The sequence below is a fragment of the Bos mutus genome, chromosome 11 (genome assembly GCF_027580195.1).
Source record: "Bos mutus isolate GX-2022 chromosome 11, NWIPB_WYAK_1.1, whole genome shotgun sequence".
NCBI lineage: Eukaryota > Metazoa > Chordata > Mammalia > Artiodactyla > Bovidae > Bos > Bos mutus.
The window spans coordinates 58,141,988-58,162,743 of NC_091627.1; the positions used below are offsets into that span (position 1 = coordinate 58,141,988).

Below are 20,756 nucleotides of genomic sequence, written 5' to 3' on the forward strand. Positions count from 1 at the left end.
ATGGGGTGGGGGGGGTGGGCACAAGAAGGGGATGAGATGGCAGAATGAGAGGATAGGAAACACCGTGTCAAGAAAAGGGACCACGGGAACCGTAGCCCTGGATGTGGGGGAGGAGACACTCAGGTGCTCATGACAGGTGAGCCCTCCTGGGAGCACGTGGATGGAGAGGAAAGAAAGAGAGAAAGCTGCCTTAGCCAAGGACAGCTGGGCCAGTCGCCTCTAGGCTTGGTCTATGTACCACTATTCAACCACCTTCAACACCCTCCCAACCCAGATAATCAGATGGAGGAGGCAGGACCCTTGGTGTAGGGGACCTAACTCTGCCCCCATCAGAGTTCCCAAGGCCAGCTTCCCATCCTGGCCTGAGTGGCACTCAGTCCCTTGGCTGACCTGAATGGTCTGATGGGCATCTGTGTGAGCGGTGAGTCCTTGGGGAAAGAGTCCTAGGGTGGCCTGGGCCTCTCACTAGGAAAGCAAGGCCTAAGAGGTGGGAAAGAAGGGAAGTGAAGTGACACCTACCTGAGCTGCCAGCGCTCTCAGAAGCACTCCTGGACATCTTAGGCTGGCCGTGCTTGCCGCTGGCCCGCCCAGGGCCCGGTGGAGGGGGGCTTGAGGGAGCAGGGGCGCCGTCTCCCCTGATGGTGGAGAGATCCTGCATGCTGAAGCTCCGGAGTCGCTCCGATAAGGCACCTTGTCCCTGGACGCAACACAGAGGAACACCCATCAGAGGCCTGCCCCACAGGCCAGGGGCAGCCGTGGGGGACACACACAGGAGGCACACCCATCAGAGGCCTGCCCCACAGGCCAGGGGCAGCCGTGCGGGACACACACAGGAGGGACACCCATCAGAGGCCTGCCCCACAGGCCAGGGACAGCTGTAGGGGACTCTGACAGTCAGCACAGTAGAGACCAAGCCCCTGGAAGGACTCCGCACAGGGCAGCTGCCCAGCGTACTTGTGGGAAACACAGAGGGGGACCCGGCCCAGAATGTTCCAGGGCCTCTTACAGGCTCAGCCAGTTTCTCTGCCTCCTGACTCTCCTCTCCTTCAGATGCCCCCACAATAAAGCAGGGCCTCAGCCAGACCCAGGGTGGAGGAAACGACCATTGCCTTCAGTCCCTACTCTCCAGGGCTTGTCTGTGGCTTCTCCAGCCTTACATAAATAAAAATCTTTATATAGCTACATTTTTCTCAATCCTCAGGAAACAGGAATCTGGCCAGAAGATCAGAACTTAATAATCTAATAATCTTAATAATGTGCTCAGTCCTTAGTCTTTTCAAAGGAAATCAAATGCAGACAATATTTTTTTAATGTATGACAACAGCAATTTCTTTTATCTACTCATGTGACTGTCCATGAGTCACACTGACTGCCACTGGTGCATCTGAGATTCATAAAAAAGCCAAAGGTAATGAATCAGGAAGGAAAAAGATGATATTAAAAAAATAATAACATACATGCAACAAAACCCTGCTGACTGTAACCATTTCTGTCTTGCTTGCTCAAGTCGCTTCAGTTGTATCCGACTCTTTGCAACACTGTGGACCTTAGTCTGCCAGGCTCCTCTGTCCATGGGATTCTCCAGGCAAGAATACTGGAGTGGGTTGCCATGCCCTCCTCCAGGGATCTTCCCAACCCAGGGATCAAGCCTGCCTCTCCTGCATCTTCTGCATCACAAATGGATTCTTTACCACTTAGCCACCTGGGAAGCCCTTTACTGTCCTGAGGGAGCCACAGACATCATGTCAGGCAGAAACTGTTCTTTTTGTTTAGGAAAGCAAGATCGATCCACTATACTTATGAAAGGGAAGGGCCTTGTTGTCTGGATGAGAGAATCTGTCATTGTGAAAAGGATCGTAAGGCAGGCACAGGGACGATGGCGTTGTCTTAGGTGCACCTTGGGGGCTGGAGGACAGACTCCTGTTTGCAGAAAAGGAAACCTGAAGTGGGAGGGGCTGGTAGGATACTGGGGTTATTGAGGATTGGGTTGGGACCTGGAACAAGACGTGACAGGCAGACTTCCCTGGTGGTTCAGTGATTATGAATCTGTCTTGTAATGCAGGGGACGCGGGTTCCATCTCTGGTGGGGGAACTAATATTTTATACATGGCAGAGCAACTAAGCCCCCGCAACAGCAACTAGTGTGTGCATAAGAACTAGAGAGTCCATGTGCCACAAAGAAAGATCCCGTGTGCTGCAATGTCTCCTGGAAACTAACAACAACACAGAGAAAACTATTTAAGTAATCAAATACATATACAATTAGAATATGAAATCCAGGCAAAGGGTATTTGGAGGGCATTATATGAAAAAGGTGGGCTTTCCACGTAGCTCTAGTGGTAAAGAACCCTCCTGCCAATTCAGGAGACATAAGACATATGGGTTTGATCTAGGTTGGGAAGATCCCCTGGAGGAGGGCATGGCAATACTGGAGTATTTTTGCTTGGAGAATCCCATGGACAAAGGAGTCTGGTGGGCTATGGTCCATAGATTTGCAAAGAGTCGGACATGACTGAAACACCTTAGCACGCATGCACATAAGAAAAAGGCAGAAATTGTCCTGGTTGCCTCCGACATTGCCCTGGGACGATGGCGGGCAAGGGGTGTGAGGCTTAACCTACCAGATATGACAGCTGGGTAGCCTTTGCCAAGAAAATGAGGGCAGGACCGGCTGCCCAGTATAAACCCCTCCAAATCCATCAGTCAATGACCCATGATATTTCTACTCAGAAACATTCATGATGACATCTAGAATTTAGAAGAAACAAGACTAAAGAACAAAAACTGATCCTGAAAAGAGGGAGGAAATATTCTGATAATTATAATGGAGTAATTCAATATTAGGTTAACATTCAGGAAAACTACTTATAAATTTGCTCTTTCATTCATTCTTCCATTTATTCCTTTATCTATTTCAGAAAGATTTATCAAGGATTGGCTATGGGCAAGACACTGTACTAGGTGTTACTAGGAAGTACCAAAAATATAGCTCGATTTCTGACAAAATGTAAAAAGACAAATGGACAAATAACCATTCAGAAGTGCCATAGCAGAAGCTACAGAAAATGAAGATTAAGAACCACACAGAGGTAGAGAATGGACATGTGAACACAGAGGGGGAAGGGGAGGTCGGGACAAGTTGGGAGATTAGGATTGCCATATATACACTACCATGTGTATATTCCCTGGGAACTCAGGCAGTAAAGAATCTGCCCACAATGCAGGAGACCCAGGTTTGATCCCTGGGTCGGGACGATCCCCTGGAAAAGGGAATGGCTACCCACTCCAGTATTCTTGCCTGGAGCATCCCATGGACAGATGAGCCTGGTGGGCTACAGTCCATGGGGTCCCAAAGAATTGGACACAACTATGCGACTGACACTACATGTGTAAAGTAGATAGCTAGTGGGGACCTGCTGTATGGCACAGGGAGCTCAGTTTGGAGCTCTGTGACAACCTAGAGGGGTGGGAGGGGGTCAGTGGAAAGGAGGTGCAAGAAGGAAGGCATATATGTATTCATGTAGCTGATTCACTTCATCGTACAGCAGAAACATAACATTGTAGAGCAATTATACTCCAATAATAAATAAAGAAACCACAGCTCTAGAGTCAGGCCTGGATTCAGTCCTATCACTTACAGCTGGATGACCTCAACCTGTCATCTGTAGAACAGCATCCATGTGGCAGGAGGGTGGGGAGGAATAATATAATCCCATAATAATGGGATGATGGCATAAACTGTCCATGACAGAGCCCAGTGTGTAGTAAGTGGTCCCAAAATGTCAACTATGATGATGATAACATATTACTCTAGCTACCTGAGACATACAAGTTGCTGCTGAAATAAAAAACAGAAAGATCAGGGTCTTCCCTGGTGGTACAGTGGTTAAGATTCTATGCTTCTGATACAGGGAGTGTGGGTTCGATCCCTGGTCAGGGAACTAAAATCCCACATGCCACACAGTGTGACCAAAAACAAATTAATAAATAAAATATAAATTAAAAAAATGAGAAAACTCCAAATGCATTTGACCACAGTGAGACAGACTGTTAACTGACCATCCAAAAGTCATCCCCAGTCCCATTCTGAAAATGGTGAGAAAAAACAGATTTCGCAAACTCCCTCCTATCTACTATGCATGGCCATGTGATGCAGTTCTGGACAATGGGAGGTAAGGGGAAACCTGCTAAGGGATTTCTGGGAGAGATATTTCCTCTGTCTGACATGCAGAAGGAGAAAGGCCTGACCCTGCTTCCTGCTTTCTGCCTTTGAGTGTGGGAACCGCTACCTTGTGACAAAAAGACTCACCAAGACATTCACCCGGAGCCTTGGCATCTCTAAGACACCGGGATACTGACAGTGTCCGCTTACTCCTAGACTCCTTGTGAATGATGTTCATCAATTATAAGACATATTTTTCTCACCTCTGAAATTAGGGTGAGTCATACGATTGTTTGCTTTATTCTTGTTGTCACTGCTTACACACGAATGCACTCGGTCATTATTCCTGAAGGCAGGACCAGACAAAGGAAACTCGAGACTGTTCACTGTTAACAAACCAAGACCTACTGGAAGAAGGATTATGAGCCCAGGTTATTTAAAACACATTCAACTGACACCTTCTAGTAAGATGCAGAAAGTGGCAGAATGGGAAACAGCGACATGGATGAAAATCTCAGAGACAAAATATCTGCATCACTAGCACTCGGGAGAGCACAAAAAGTGATGTGGCTTCATCATGTATGGATACTGATAAGTGATTCAAAGGAAGCTTAGAAAGACTTCAACCAGTTTGTTGTGTCTATAGCTTCCCTTTACTGCATGTATGCAAGTGACACGCAGAAAAAATCTAAAGACTCCAAAAGAGTCACTTTAATAAGTAGAACTAGAGGAGTTCCTTGGTGTGTGTGTGTGTCAGTTGCTCAGTCATGTCCGACTCTTTGCGACCCCATGGGCTGTAGCCCGCCAGGCTCCTCTGTCCATGGGATTCTCTAGGCAAGAATACTGGAGTGGGTTGCCATTCCCTTCTCCAGGGATCTTCCCGACCCAGGGATCAAACCCGTGTCTCCCTCATTGTGGGCAGATTCTTTACCGAATGAGCCACCCGGGAAGCCCCAGTTATACCATGTTAATGGCCCAACAATTACATTTGTGAAAGTGCCTGCTGAAAGGTCACAGGGTTTCTTTTACTTATTGATTTTTAAAATATTTATTTATTTATTATTTTTGGCTGCATCAGGTCTTAGTTACAGCTCGTGAACGTCTCTCTAGCTGTGGCACGGGGACTTAGTTACCCCGTGGCACATGTGATCTTAGTTCCCCCACCAAGAACTGAACTCGAGTTCTCTGCATTGGTAGGTGGACTCTTAATCACTGGACCACTTAACCACAGGTAAGTCCCATTACAGGATTTCTTTTAAAACAACTGTGTCAGGGTTCGCCAGTGGTTCAGTGGTTAAGAATCCACCTTGCAATGCAAGGGACACTGGTTCGATCCCTGGTCCAGGAAGATCCCACATGCCTCAGAGCAACTAAGACTCTGTGCCACAGCTACTGAGCCCTCGCACTGCAACGACTGACGTCTGTGTACCTAGAGCCCTGCTCAGCAATAGGGAGCCCACACACAACAAATGAAGAGTAGCTGCAAGTGAAGAGTAGCCCCCACTCACCGCAACTACAGAAAGCCCAAGTACAGCAGTGAAGACCCACCGCAGCCAAAAAATACAATAAATACATCTTAAAAAAAAAAAAAAAAACAAACAGTGCCAGAGGAGGGTGGGAGCAGAGGAGTAAGACTGGCTTTTCACCTGACGCCCTCTTTTGTACTTTTAGAATTGTGTACAGTGAACACGTATCACCTTTAACGTAATAAATCCTTACGTTGCATTTCCAGTAACACCCACAGCACTCTTCCATGACCACCCTGCGGACCCCAGTCTGTAAATATGAGGCTTGCATGATGCTGACAAATGCCATCTAGACCAAAAAAATAACATGGGATTGTTTAAAACAAATGAGAAAAGAGGAGGAAGAAGTGGTTTCTCCAGAAGTGGCCATGTATTCACTCTCCAGCCTTGAGAGCCCGGTCTCAACTCTGCTTGGGGGACCCCGACCCAACAACTTGGTCCCGCTCAGCCTTGCAACCTCACTGGGAAGTTAAAGGACTGAGTAAGATTCCCTTCTGGAATTCCCAACTGGAGAATTTTAACTTCGAGAATCTATGGCCTTCTCCTCTAAGTTGATTATGTGGCTCAGATTGCAACCCTAAGACTTTCCAGAGTAATTTGAAAATCTCTAGAGTAAATGTTGGGCCTCCCAAGGTAATTCTGAGGAAAGGTAAATAAAATTCTGGTGTGTGTGTCTTTAAATTCTTGTATCAGTTTCCTTCCCAGCCAACACCAGGTTCAGAATATGAACCAGAGGAAAAGCTGGGAAGTCTGGAGCCCTTTCATGAGCCAAGGTCAGCCTGCTTCAGGCACACTGTGAGCACCTGCCCCAGGACTGTCACACTGCAGGTCTGCACTGCCTTTGGCATCTCACCCCTGGAAGAACCTCCCCGCAGCCCAGTATCACGGGACCAGAAAGGGAGATGTAGTCAGCCTTCCGTGAAAACGAATCTCCTATTTGTATTCTGTCCTACTTTGAGCTCTTTATCTCCCACCGTATTATAAGCACGGTCTACCCAGCCCTGTTGCAGCTGCTTGTTTATATGCTGTTTGTCTGAACAGACTCAACCTTGCTTTTTTCCTGGCACGCTGATACCATGTGGCCCAGTGGCTCTCTCAACTCTTTAAAATACCAGAAATCCCACAGAACTATGTTGGGGGCAAGGAAGGGAAACCTATTACTGATTAATTTTTTTTTTCCTGGCTAAAACCCAGAAAACTGAACCATGTCACTGAATTTTCTATTAATCCGAGATCTTTATTTGTGTGTGTGTGTGTTCCAGTTTTATTGATGTATTTTTTTCCACTTGTATTTTTACATTAATTTAATTTATTTATTTGACTGTGTCCAATCTTCCTCACGTCATTCCGGATCTTCCACTGCAGCGCTCGGACTCTAGTGGTGGTGCATGGGCTTAGTTGCCCTGTGGCCTGTGGGATCTTAGTTATCCAATCAGGGATCAAACCCAAGTCCCCTGCATTGCAAGGTGGATTCTTAACCGCTGCACCACCAGGGAAGTCCCTCCATTTGCACTCCATTACTATATTTTTCTAATTTTATAGATGGATTCAAGATATGAGCCTTAGGGGCTTACAAGTACTTTCACGTACATATTTATACTTGACATGTATTGTAATTTCTTTTAATTTTAAAAGATTTTTTTATATAATTAATTTTTTATTGGAGTATAAATGATTAACAGTGTTGGGAATCTGAGATCTTTAATTCCTAATTCTCCCCCTAATTTGTAAGGAATAAGAAATCCATGTAGCAAACACACACCAAATTCTCTTTGTTTTAATGCTTTTCTTAATCGGGGGAGCAAGTGTGTTCCTGGGAAAACCCACCAGACCTCTACTAATCTGATACTCTAAGTAAAAAATTTACCACTAATAGAACACCTGCCATTAGGGCCCACAGAGCCCCGATTCAACACAGTCACTAAGTCTGGCTGCAGGCCCTTGAGGAGGTCCCCTTTTCCAGAGGGACACAGTGGGGAAGGGACACCAGGAATCCCACTGGGGGCTGCAGCAGGGCATAAAGTTTAGCACACCTCACCTCGCACCATATCTAAGGCCTGTGACTGATGACAATGAGAATAAAGTCAGAGGGCTTCAGTGAGTCAGTCAGTTGATAACAAAGCCACCAGCAGTAACCACAGTTCCCATTGGTGATTCAAAGAGCGTGAGTGCTTCCTTCTAGATTCCCACGGGGTACCCACCTCCCTGACACAGTTGCCTCTACAGCTACACATGCTCCACACCAAGCCCGAGCAGGCTCCTTCTCAGCATGCTTGATGAAGGCAGGGGCCTCCGTTTCTGCCACAGAAGTGGGTTAACACACAAAAGAGAAAGAGAATCCTTCCCACCATTGCATCAACGGCAGCATCGATCATCAAACCCAATTCACTCTCCAGGCATCAAACAAACAAACAAACAAAAACAAATAAGTTAATCGCATGTTAGATGCCACCACGTTAACACAATGAGAGGCTCTGGGAGGAGGCTGACCCCGGCTCTGGGATTAACGCACATGTACACACACGGGTGTCGGCGGGAGAGACACCGGGCTTGGATCCAGACCATGGGCTGGTAGGCAGAGGTGGCTACTGGCCTCTCTCCCCGACTGGATCAGTTCGAAGTTAGTCACACCTCTCAACGGGGTTACCTGCCCTTCTCTGAGGTCCAAAGAGGAGACAAAGGGAAAAAGTCGAGCCACCTGATAAAGGGGAAAAGAAAAAAAGCCATGGGCACCAAGCCTATGAAATAGGCACCATTCTGTTGCCCTGGCCTCAGACTCTCACTCATTCACTCATATTCCTTCATTCACCACCAATGCTAATAGTGTTCCTGAAGCTCTGAGGGAAGCCCGGTGGAGGAAAACATGAATATGAATCATGACACGGTTCCTGCTTCCACTACTCTTGCCTGGAGAATCCCACGGACAGAGGAGCCTGGCAAGCTACAGTCCACGGGGTCGCAGAGACTCAGACACAATTGAGCAACTAACATTTTCCTGCTCCTAAGGGCCTCACAGACTGGCCAGGCATCGAGACACAAACACAAACAAGTCAGCAAAGGACGGATGACAGAACACATGACAGACGTTCGAGGCCCAGAGAGAACGAGAGCAGTGCTGGCAGGGACACCCAGAGAGGCCTCGTGCTGGTTCAGACTGGAGGGGTGACACCAGAGAGAGGCCTCAGAGAGAAAGAGAGCAGTGTTGGCCAAGAGTTCAGACTGGAGTTAGAGACGAGGGCTGCACCTTCAGAAAGGGAGAGGAGGCCCAGAGAGAATGAGAGCAGTGCTGGCACGGACACCCAGAGAGGCTTCCTCCAAGAGTTCAGACTGGAGTTAGAGGTGAGGGCTGCACCATCAGAAAGGGAGAGGAGGCACAGAGAGAAAGAGAGCAGTGTTGGCAGCAACACCCAGAGAGGCCTTGTCCAAGAGTTCAGACTGGAGTTAGAGACGAGGGCTGCACCATCAGAAAGGGAGAGCAGGGATATTGCGGCTGGAGAGTTGTCGGAGCCAAGGCGTCAGAGAGGAAAACCTGATTTGGGAAACTGAGATTGAACCAATCAAAGAAGGGGCTCAGGTGCCTGATGAGCAGCTGGAGGTAAGTCTGGAAAAACTGTACTTTGTCTAAACCTGGACTTCGATGAGAGTGCCACTGATGGTTTCTGAGTGGTGACCCAAGTGGATAAAGCGGGATTTTAGAGTCACTTCCATGGAGGCTCAGATGGTAAAGAATCTGCCTGCATTGCAGGAGACACGAGTTTGATCCCTGGGTTGGAAAGATCCCCTGGAGAAGGGAATGGCAACCCACTCCAGTATTCTTGCCTGAGAATCCCCATGGACAGAGGAGCCTGGTAGGCTACAGTCCAAGGGGTCACAGAGTCAGACATGGCTGAGTGACTAACACTTAAGAGTCATGAGAACATTCCAGATATACTGTGTGGCCCACACGGAGAATGGCCCCTGGTGTGTGCTCTGCCTTTCTTTCTCAAGTTGGAGCCAGGCACATGGATGTCTGCAGGGAAGACTGAAGTGCGGGACTTCCCTGCTGGTCCAATGGTTAAGACTCCAAGCTTCTACAGCTGGGGGTGCAGGTTCCATCCCTGGTCGGGTAGCTAAGATCCCACATACCTCATGGCCAAAAAACCAAAACATAAAACAGAAACATTTTGTAACAAATTGTACAGAAATATTGTAACAAACTCAATAAAAACTTTAAAAAATGGTCCACATTAAAAAAAAAAAAAAGGGACTAGAAGTGCCCTTAATGGGAGATGAAGTGCAAAAATGAAAATTAACTGGTGAGGGAAGACTGGTTTGGAGCACTGGCTGGATCTGAGGTGCCCACAGTAGCTGCTGAGGAGGTGAGGAGCAGGATGGGAAATGAGGACATTGTGCAGGATAACGACAGTGCATGAATGAGCAGAATCCCTGTAAACCAGAGCTGGGCCTGGTCCTCTGAGCCAGGCCATCACTCAAGTGATGGGCTTTCAGGGTCATCAGGAAGGACTCCAGCTGTCCCAGCCCTCACATGCAGAAGGCCACCACTGAGACCCAGCCAGAAGCCCTATCTGGTCCTTGGAGAGACGGGACCCTGAGGGAGCTTTGTGTGAGGCAGATCCCTGTTCCAGGATCTAATTTCTTTTTTCTTTCTTTTTATTTAAGTATAGTTGATTTGCAATGTTATATTAGGACATTGTGGTGCTGGAGAAGACTCTTGAAGTCCCCTGGACAGCAAGGAGATCAAACCAGTCCACCCTAAAGGAAATCAATCCTGAATATTCATTGGAAGGACTGATGCTGAAGCTCTAATATGTTGGCCACTTGATGGGAAGAGCCGACTCATTGGAAAAGACTCTGATGCTGGGGAAGACTGAGGGAAGGAGGAGAAAGGGGCAACAGAGGATGAAATGGTTGAATGGCATCATTGCCTCAACGGACATGAGTTTGAGCAAACTCCAGGAGATAGTGAAGGACAGGAAAAGCCTGGTGTGCTGCAGTCCATGAGGTCACAGAGTTGAACACGACTTAGTGAATGAAAAACCAATTAGGACACAGTGATAAAGCTTTAGAGAATCTATCTTTAGTGTCTTTTTAAAAATTTAATTAATTCACTTATCTTTGGCTGAGCTGGGTCATCATTGTTGTACTCAGGCTCTCTCTAGTTGTGGCTAGGCAGGGCTACTCTCGAGTGGCGGTACTCAGGCTTCTTATTGTGGTGGCCTCTCTTGTTAAAGAGCACAGGCTCTATGTACATGATCTTCAGTAGTGGCGGCATGCAGGCTCAGTTGCCTTGCGGTATGTGGGATCCTCCTGGACCAAGGACTTGAACCCATGTCCCCTTCATTGGCTGGTGAACTCTTAACCACTGGACCACCCGAAAAGTCCCTATCTTTAGTATCTTAAGGTAACTTGTGACCCACTGCCCAGCATTTAAGTGTGGCCCAAGCCTTGCCTGAAGAGCTGACAGACAACCTTAGAAGTACCCAGGGTTGGTTCTAAAATTCTCAGTGGCAGACTGGCATCTCTCAGGCCCTCACCACTGGGTCATCCTGGCCAGGGGGTGAGATCCAAGCAGAACATGGTTAAGGAAGCATTGGTCTGGTGTGTGTGGAGGGGAGGGTGCTGTGGGGGTGTCTGGAGTGATGCAGGAACAAGCGACTGGCAACTAGAGTCTCACTCTCAGCCCAGCCAGGCCCCTAGCGTCTGTGAGGCCTCGGCAGCTACTTGGCACTAGGGTCTCCGTGTTCTCCCCTGTTCTCCCCTGTGCAGTGAGGGGCTACGGACGGCGGCATCTAAGGCTCCTGTTCTCATCACTCACAGGGTGGCATTCTTCTCTCTCTCAGTGGGGGAGTGGGGGCAGGGGCTCATGTGTTGTACAGAAGCTGCTGCCCAGGCACTGCCCGCCTCGAGCCTGAACAGGTGGCAGAAGTCGACCCCAGAGTTAAGAGGGACCTGAAGCCCAGGGAGGGGGAGTGTCTCTCCCAGGGCCACACAGCACAGGCAAGGTGGACGGAGCACAGGCAATGCCCAGCTGTGCTCATGCTACCGCATCCAGAGGAAAGGCGGGATTGTAAGTCACGTGATGCCAGTGTTGGACTTGTTTCTTTTATTTGGTTCATCAGTGAGTAAAGATCATGATCAACCTCAGGGTGTAAATGGACACAGGAGGAGTGACCAACAGGCAGCCTCCACATGAGCTCTGCATCCTAAGAAGTCTCTGTGGACATCACCTCATGACTATTTTGCGGCAGAAACCATCATCATGCCCATTTTGCAAATGAAGAGACTGAGGCTCACAGAGATGCAATAGCAAGTGGAGGAACTGAGGTTTGTTGTTTTTTTTTTTTTTTCCCCTCACAGCATGTGGGACATTAGTCCCTTGACCAGGGATTGAACCCACACTCCCTGTATCAGAAAGAAGCAAGAAATCCTAACCACTGGACCACAAGTAAAGTCTTGGAGCTGGGATTTCCAACCTGGGTCTGCTTATTTTCAAAGCCCACACTTGATACTAAGCATTGCTCTTCTGGCTGTGACAGCTAAAAATAGGTACAATCGTCCTTCATTCCTCTACTATTTACTGTGTAACTGGTAGGGATGCAGACAAGACATGGCTATAAATGACGGCAAGAGAGCCACTGGGGGCCATGAAGTGAGAGACTGGTTTCACCAGGAATCTGAGGAGGCAGCTGTGGAGGATGCGGCTCTTGATTCTGAAGGGTGGATAGGATTTCAAACAGTTGGGAACAGAGGCAGATGAAGAATCAGCATCAGAAGAGGTAGGAAAGAGAAAACTCTAGAAATAGCATGTTAATCACTCAGTCATGTCCGACTCTTTGCAACTCCATGAACCGTAGTCTGCCAGACTCCTCTGTCCATGGAATTCTCCAGGCAAGAACACTGGAATGGGTAGCCATTCCCTTCTCCAGGGGATCTTCCCAACCCAAGGATCAAACCTAGGTCTCCCACATTGTAGGCAGGGTCTTTACCATCTGAGCCACCAGGAACACCATATGGAGTTGCTATTGCTAGACCAGCACAGGAGGTGGCGCTGTAAACACAGTACAAGAGCCAGGAGCAACTAGACAGGAAGGCGGGGATCAGTACAGGAATGCACAGGCCTCAAGCAGGGACAGTGGCAGTAACACTTGAGTGGCTACTGCAGTAGTCCAAGCTAGAAGGGAGGGTGATGGGAAGAGGGCAAGGAAGGGAGGAAGGGAGGAAGGAAGGAAGGAAGGAATGTCAGATGGGCAGGTCTTGAAGAGTAAGTCAGAGGAAGGAAGAGCATCAAAGATGACTAAGATTTAGAGCTTGGGGACCAGAGAGGATGGTGATTTCATTATCATCAGAAAGTTGGGACACAAGAGGAGGGGTAGATTTGGAGTTAGGTACCTGGTACTAATGACCAGGAAAGAGGGAGATGTTCAGAGAACCAGTAATGCTGGACTTGAGACCTGGGAGAGGAGCTGATTTGGGAGCCAGGAGCATCAGGTGACAGCTGAAGGCGAAGAAAAGGATGAGGTGGCTCTGGGGGTTACAGGAGCAAGCTGGGGTCCTGGAGAATCCCAACACAAGGGAGCTAGGGGAGGGGGCAGGGAGAGACATATAGCCGCTGATCATAATTGCAGGCAAATTGCCTGAGCTTTGGCTGGCAAGTCAGCAAAGTGTGAAAGCGGGCCTGGACCAGGGGAGAAGATGGAGAAACAAAAGCTCCATCATGGGCAGTGCTGTAAGTTGAGTCTTTATACCCCTGTTTTCCCGGTGAACCTTATATAAAGGCCTCAAAGGGCTGATCGGGTGAGGGAGATGGTAGAGACGAGCGAGGAGGAGGAGGCGACCATCCTCCTCCACGGAGGCTGTGGTGCCATTGCCACAGCCACTCATGGTGATCCTAAAAGTGGTTTCTCAGACCTCCTAGGTTAAACCACGCTCAGAGTGGTCCTCAGAGGCACACGGGCATCTCTTCTTCCACTGTGACCCTTGGTGCATCCAGCACCATCATCCCCATAGGCCAACTTGGAACAGAGGTGGGGCAAGTGACATCAGATCAGTAACTCTTCCCGAGCGCCGGCCCACCGACTTGTGAGGCTGAGTCTCTTGCTTGTGTTAATCCACCAGAGTGGATTCCAAATAGAAATCCAGAGAGAAAGGGCGTTAGGTAACAAAGGCGAGTGTGGCAGAACCACAGTGAACAAGGTTTGCTTGGTTCTGTTTCAGCTTGTTTTGGAAACAAGCTCCAGTGCAGGCTGATTTGTTGGGGAGACTAGAGGGCAGGGAATACTTCCAAATTTTTTCAGTGGGTTGTCCATACGGTTTAGATAATCTTGTTGTTTAAACAGTTGCCGTAGTGAATTCTAAACATTGATTTTATGTCACACAGTCCTTGGCTGAAACAGAAAGAGGGCTAACCTGACGTAAGTGAGCACAGAGGCTGGGAAATGTTGCTCTGAGGGGTGAAGGGACAAGCACGAAGCTTCCTGGAGTCCCTGGGTTTGGCGGACACGAGGGTGTGAAGCCACACAAGGGAGACACGGGAACCTGGATGGGCCAGCTGTCTTTTCGTCTTCCTTGGAAAGCATGCCTTCCAAGCATGAGTGGATATAGGGAGATGTTATAAAAAGAAAATCAATATTTAATTGATATAATTAATTAAATGGGTTAATTATAATTAAACCTGATTAATTATAATTAATCTGACAGACTGTAAACAGGTAGGTTTTTTTTTTTTTGTCTTTTGGGTTTTTGCTAGGAAAAAAAAAAAGGCAAACAACTCCAATCTGGTCAGAAATCTCAAAACACTAGGCTTATGAACTTTCCAGAATTAGCTTCTGGTTCCAAAAATAAAGTTCCATGATCATTTGAAAGCAGCATTTTATTCAAGCAAGATTTTCAGATAAAGCAATGATGGATTAAAAAATAAGATTGGAGGCAGACAACTTTTTTTTTTAAATTATGGTGAATTGTTTCATAGAGTTTATTTTTAAAGCAAAAAAGAAGGTGAATTTTTTTTTTTTTTCCAATGAGTGGGAAGACACTGTAATTTATCTCTCTGTGACTGTGCCTAGCTATTTGGATACTAGGGCTATAACCAAGGCTTGGCTACACCCTGGTGGCCACTGACCATAATTGTAGGCAAAGTGCCTGAGCTTTGCCTGACAAGTGAGCAAAGTGTGAACGCAAGGCTGGACCAGGGGAGAAGGTGAAGAAGCAGAAGTTCCACCATGGGCAATGCTGTAGGCTGAGTGTCCATCCCCCTCTTTTCCTGGTACACCTCATATAACAAAGGCCCAAAGGGCTGGGCAGGTGAGGGACTAAGGGGCCTTGGTTAAAGCAGAGCACTGTAGGCAGGAAGATGGAAATAAGGCAAAGGAGAACCCAAGAGGCAAAACAGAGTTCCTGGTGCAGTGCTGTCCAGGAGAACTTTCTGTGAAGGTGGAGCATCCTGTCCCTGCATCAGACACTAGCCACACTGGCTGCCGAGGACTTAAAAGGGGGTTAGTGAAGACTGAGGAATTGAATACTAAAACTTACTTAATTTCAAATAATTTAAGTAGCCACATGTGGCAAGTGGCTATCATTTTGGACAGAAGATTGGAGGCCTCAAAAAGTTTATTCTTCAGATCAATTAATGAGGTTTAATGAGTGTAAAGCAACAAACAAGATGGCAGTTTGGCTTTTAGTGTTGGTTTTTTCCTAAATGAGGAACAAGGGAAAAGAAACCAGAGCCACTTATCACCAGGAGCTCACAAACTAACAGGAAATATCCGATTCTAGGGAGGGAAGAGAAGGCAATGGCAACCCACTCCAGTATTCTTGCCTGGAGAATCCCAAGGACAGAGGAGCCTAGTGGGCTGCTGTCTATGGGGTCGCACAGAGTCAGACACAACTGAAGCGACTTAGCAGCAGCAGCAGCAGCAGCAGGGAGGGAAGAACCCACAGGCAATCTGGGGCAGAAGCATCCCTTGCACACAGAGTGCCAGCTTTACTGAGAGCAGTTGTCTTGAACAGGTGACTCTAATAACATTATTGGCGCCGCTGAAACTGTTCTGGGATAGGATCTCCAGGGGAAGTAAAATGGCATTATTTTCCAAGTTATGAGACAAGTAAAACACAAGACTGGTTTACCAGGCCAGAGAACTGGGCAGATGGAAGAGACGGAGGATATAGTTCAAATGTCAAGGGGAATGAGGGGGCCTGGATATCTCACAGTCTTAAATTTTTTTCTTTTTTTTCTTTAGTGAAAAGTGTTTATTAGGAAGAAAAGAGTATAGTTTGTGTGGATAGACACACGGGCAGAGCCAGAGAGAGTCACTAAAACTCTTGCTCAATTGTTTTTTTCTCACTATGGTTTCTCATGTGAGAATGTATTTTGCTTAACTAATTAATTTCTCCATTCCCTTTTCCAGGGGATCTTTCTGACCCAGGGATCAAACCCAGGTCTTCCACATTGCAGGCAGATTCTTTGCTGTCTCAGCATATCAGGGAAACCCAATGAATTTCTAGAGAATTATTTTAAAAAAAAGAGCTTTCCAATTCTAGTCTTAAAAAGATGTGGGGCTGAATATTCCCTCCAGGTGGAATTACTGACTGGGAAATATTAATAGCTAACATCTAAGTTCAAAACCAACCAAAAGACTAGGGACACTTAGAAAGAAAGTACTAGCGAAGTGTGTTCCCAGGAAGGAGACAGAGCAGCTGTCACTGAAAACAAAGATGCACCGTTACTTCCCAGGGACAAGGACTAGACCTTGGGGAAAACTGGGGGATATGTTGGGGTTAATAGGTCTGGAGAGACATTTCCAATGTGCAATATTTTTATTTTAGATTTTCTAGTTCTAGGATAAAACATCAATAGCAACTTAAATTCGTACAGTGACAGGCTCTATTTTCTTGGGCTCCAAAATCACTAATGACAGTGACTGTAGCCATGAAATTAAAGATGCTTGCTTCTTGGAAGAAAAGCTATGACAAACCTAGACAGCATATGAAAAAGCAAAGACATCACTTTGCTGACAAAGGTCCATATAGTCAAAGCTATGGTTTTTCCAGTAGTCATGTACGGATGTCAGAGCTGGACCACGGCGAAGAATTGATGCTTTCAAACTGGTGCTGGAGAAGACTCTTGAGAGTCCGTTGGACTGCAAGGAGATCAAACCAGTCAATCCTAAAGGAAATCAACCCTGAATATTCATTGGAAGGACGAATGCTGAAGCTCCAATACTTTGGCCACCTGATATGAACAACTGACTCACTGGAAAAGACCCTGATGCTAGAAAAGATTGAGGGCAAGAGGAGAAGCCGGCAACAGAGGATGAGATGGTTGGATGGCATCACTGATTCAATGAGCTTGAGCAAACTCCAGGAAACTGGACAGGGAAGCTGGGCGTGCTGCAGTCTATGGGGTCTCAAAGAGTTGGACATGACTGAGCAACTGAACAAATGGTTAAAAACCTTCTTCACACTTCATGATTATTTGCAAAAACCCTTCAAACATTCTTTTTTTTTTTTTTTGAGAAAGGGCTCAGGCCTCAAAGTTACAAGGACAAAGAATGAACTAAAAGTGTAGGTAAAAGACCTTTCATTCTTCCAGTTAAGCTCTGCAGTTCCTCTTGGAGAAGCATCAAAGGATGGAAAAAAGATCAGATGAGGAAGAAGTACCCTCCTCATCTGGTCATGGTCCCAGGCTCTCTCCAATCTGTCTGAACTCAGAGAGAGGCTCTCAGGCATCTCACCCTGTCTTCTGCATCTGTTGAGCTAAATGCAGTAGGTATGCAGAATGAGAATTGATTTGTCAGTTAAGGGTGTTTTCTGGAAGGAGCAGGCAGGGTCCAGGAGCCATGGGTCCACATGGTCCAGGGGCCACGAGCACTGCGACCATAAATTCCAGTTTGCTCGGAACAGACCTAGTTTATACCTGTTGTCCTAGCATAACAATTAGAGCATCCTTTCACTCTCAGATGTGTCCTGTCTGAATATTATATTATATGGTCACCCTAGCCACCGGGACTTGACATGGTGTCTTTTTTTTCCCCCCACAAAATTGCTTTGACTGTTCCCCTGGGGTCATTGACAAGGTTGTTCTGGATTCAGCTTTCCCATTCTCAAGGCTAATGCTTCTAAGGGGCTAAATCTGCATCCCAGGAATGTGAAAGAAGTTAACTGTTTTAACCCTAATCACCTGTGGTTTATGGCTCTGCATGGGGCATCAGGCAGTGACCTGTAATGAGCTCGCTATTTGAAAATCATCTGGGGAACTTGTTAAAAATAGAGATGCAAGGGCCCATGGCCTGAAATTCTGATTCCGCACATCTGAGAATCTATTTAAAAATGAGAAACAAAGCTTCCCAGGTGGTTTGAACACTGAAGCCAGATTTGAACCCACTGGTGAATCATCATTCTTCAACCGCTGGCTGGAGTGGTCCCTTGTTGCTATGGAAACCACTGTTCTACCCCTCAGCCAGACTGAATTTTACTTTTTTTTTTTAAGTACACATCTGTTTCAAAAATAGAGGACATTATTTTATGGAGAGAAGAGTATTTTCTCTTTTAAGACATTTAGAGAGGAAAAGCAGAGCTCCTAAAAGGCAGAAAAATTTCTAGTCTGAAACCAAATTCAGCAGAAAGCAGGCGTCCCTCACTGCTTTAGTAAGACAAGAAAGAACCAGTGAGCAATTTTTTTCTGAAGCAAGTTTCAGACTGTCGGGAGCATCCTTCAGGTTAGCTGTAAGGTGCCTGGCTGGAGGCCTGGGCTCAGGGGCTTCCCTGGTGTTCAGAGGGGCTGATGGTGACCGGCCAAGATGGTATCAAGACTCAGGAGACTCCGGCTGGAGAGGGACCTGAAAAAGGATGGCCCTACAGAATTACCATCAGAATATAATTTACACACATGGCTGAGTGGCCAGGCAGCCCGCACTGAGCCACTCTGGTAAATATACCACACTGATGCTCTATGTCTGAGCTGAGGAAAGAGCAGTAATCTGTCCTTTAGGTGCAGAAGCAGAGAAGATGGGGTGGAGGAAGGCGCCTGGGAGAAGGCTTCTATAAGCCTCATGTGGTCAAGCTGGCCTGATGAATTCAGAATTTAGCAATTCCGAGTTCTCTTTTAGCTTAAACACAAAAGCATAAAATGATTGTCTCGAACAGAATGATCTTGGAATTCACTGCTCTTTGCAAATTCTGATATCTGAAGATAAAACAGCAGAATTTCCCCTCCAAAGATACTCCCTGGGATTCACTGCTTTGCCAGCAACTATTGTACTAAGATGGACAGGGACCCTCCAGGTACCAGCGGTAGAAGCAGCGAGACACTTCACTATGATTCTGTGTTACATAAGCAGCTGGTCCTTCTCTGAAACAGGAATCATTCCCTTTTGGTTCTCCTGTATCCCTGCCAACCTATGTCTGCAGAACTCCTTGACTTTATGTGGATGGTACTTTTCAAACACTCATCCCCGTGTGCTGTATCTTTCTCCCAGAAATGCCCCTAAAGTGCTTCTCCCTGGGCCTAGAAAACCCAGCTCAGTCCCTTGACCCAGCTCACTGTCTACACACTCCATCCCACCATCCGCCGGAAGCCCGTGGAGCACCAAGATCAGTATTCAAAATCCTTTTCCAAATCCTTTCAAAGCTCTACCCTCTCTTTCCCCAAAACTCTCACATCACCATCTAGGACTCATAGCTTCCCTTTGGAAATACAACTCACCTCCCAACCCCTGGGTCTCCCCAGACATAAGCGTAACTGTCTTTTCTCCATCCTCCACCAACTGTAGACCCCTACTCTACATTTGAGTTTGGGGGAAGCAATTTTCACATGGGCAATCTGCTGAATTTGCTCTACAAGTAAACATCTACTAATTACATTTTTCAGGGTTGAGCACATGATAAGAAACTGACACAATGACAAGGAGAATGTGATGGAAGAAGAAGCTGGGAAGGAACACAGAGGGCCTTTGAACAGGGCTGGGTGGGAAAGAGAAGGAAGTAATGACTTACATCACAATACCCACAGATTTGTGTTTATTTCAAACCTCCTCTACTGTATGATATTTGTTTTTCTCTTTCTGACTTAGTTCACTCTATATAAGAGGCTCTAGGTTCACCCACCTCACTACAACTGACTCACATTCATTTTTTATGGCTGAGTAATATTCCCCTGTATATATCCACCAGATCTTCTTTATCTGTTCATCTGCTGATGGACATCTAGGTTGCTTGCATGTCCTGGCTATTGTAAACAGTGCTGCGATGAACACTGGAGTACATGTATCTTTCAGAATTGTGGTTTTCTCAGGCTATATGCCCAGTAGTGGGTTGCTGGGTCATAATGAATATATATGAAATCTAGGAAAATGGTATTGATGAACCTATTTGCAAGGAAGAAATGGAGACGAAGATGGAGAGAATGAACTTGTGGACACAGAGGGGTAGGGAAAGAGTAGGGTGAATGGAGAAAGTAGCATCTCTCTCTCTATATATATATACATACACACACACTATCATGTGTAAAATGGATAGCTGGTGAGAAGTTGCTTTATAACATAGGGAGCCCAGTCTGGTACATGATGACCTATAAGGGTGGGGTGGGGTGAGGGGAGGGAGGCTCTAGAGGAAGGGAATATATGTATAATCATGGCTGATTCAAGTTGTTGTATGGCAGAAACCAACACAACACTGTAAAAAATATTATTTTTAAAAACCCTCTTCTACTCTAATTACTGCTACTTCACATAGTGTCCTCCACATTTAAACCACTCAACTTATTCTAGGACCCTGGGTTCCTTCCCCTAGATCTTCAGGGTCATGTGAACCTGAAGTGCACCTGCTCACTCAGCTAAGTCTCTGCACCTGTCTATTTAGGTGACTCTCCCAGTGCATGCTGGGAAATTGCAAAGAAGTGTCCCATCGCCGCCCCTCCCCTCTTCTCTGTGTCCAAGGTTTATGCTTCAAGTAACTTAGAAGTTCTTAACATGAGAACCACAGGTGAGCTTCAGGGGCTCTGGGAATCTCTTGGTATTACCTAAATCATTTGCGTGTGTGTGTGCACGCGAGCATGCAGTTTTCTGAGGGTAATA

The 20,756-nt window shown here is 46.7% G+C and overlaps 1 protein-coding gene across 12 annotated transcripts in view; it reads right to left on the minus strand.

Moving 5' to 3' along the window:
- REEP1 (receptor accessory protein 1) overlaps positions 1–20,756 on the minus strand; it is a 136,862-nt gene that overhangs the window by 17,268 nt on the left and 98,838 nt on the right. For 8 of the 12 annotated variants that reach the window (XM_070379444.1, XM_070379439.1, XM_070379449.1 and 5 more), the window contains exons 6-7: positions 8,201–8,386; positions 520–697 (exon numbers count right to left, since the gene is read on the minus strand). In XM_070379444.1, the coding sequence (XP_070235545.1) occupies positions 520–697; positions 8,201–8,386 (364 nt within the window). The remainder of the gene's footprint in view (positions 1–519; positions 698–8,200; positions 8,387–20,756) is intronic. The other 4 variants (XM_070379443.1, XM_070379447.1, XM_070379445.1 and 1 more) reach the window with 2 other exon arrangements.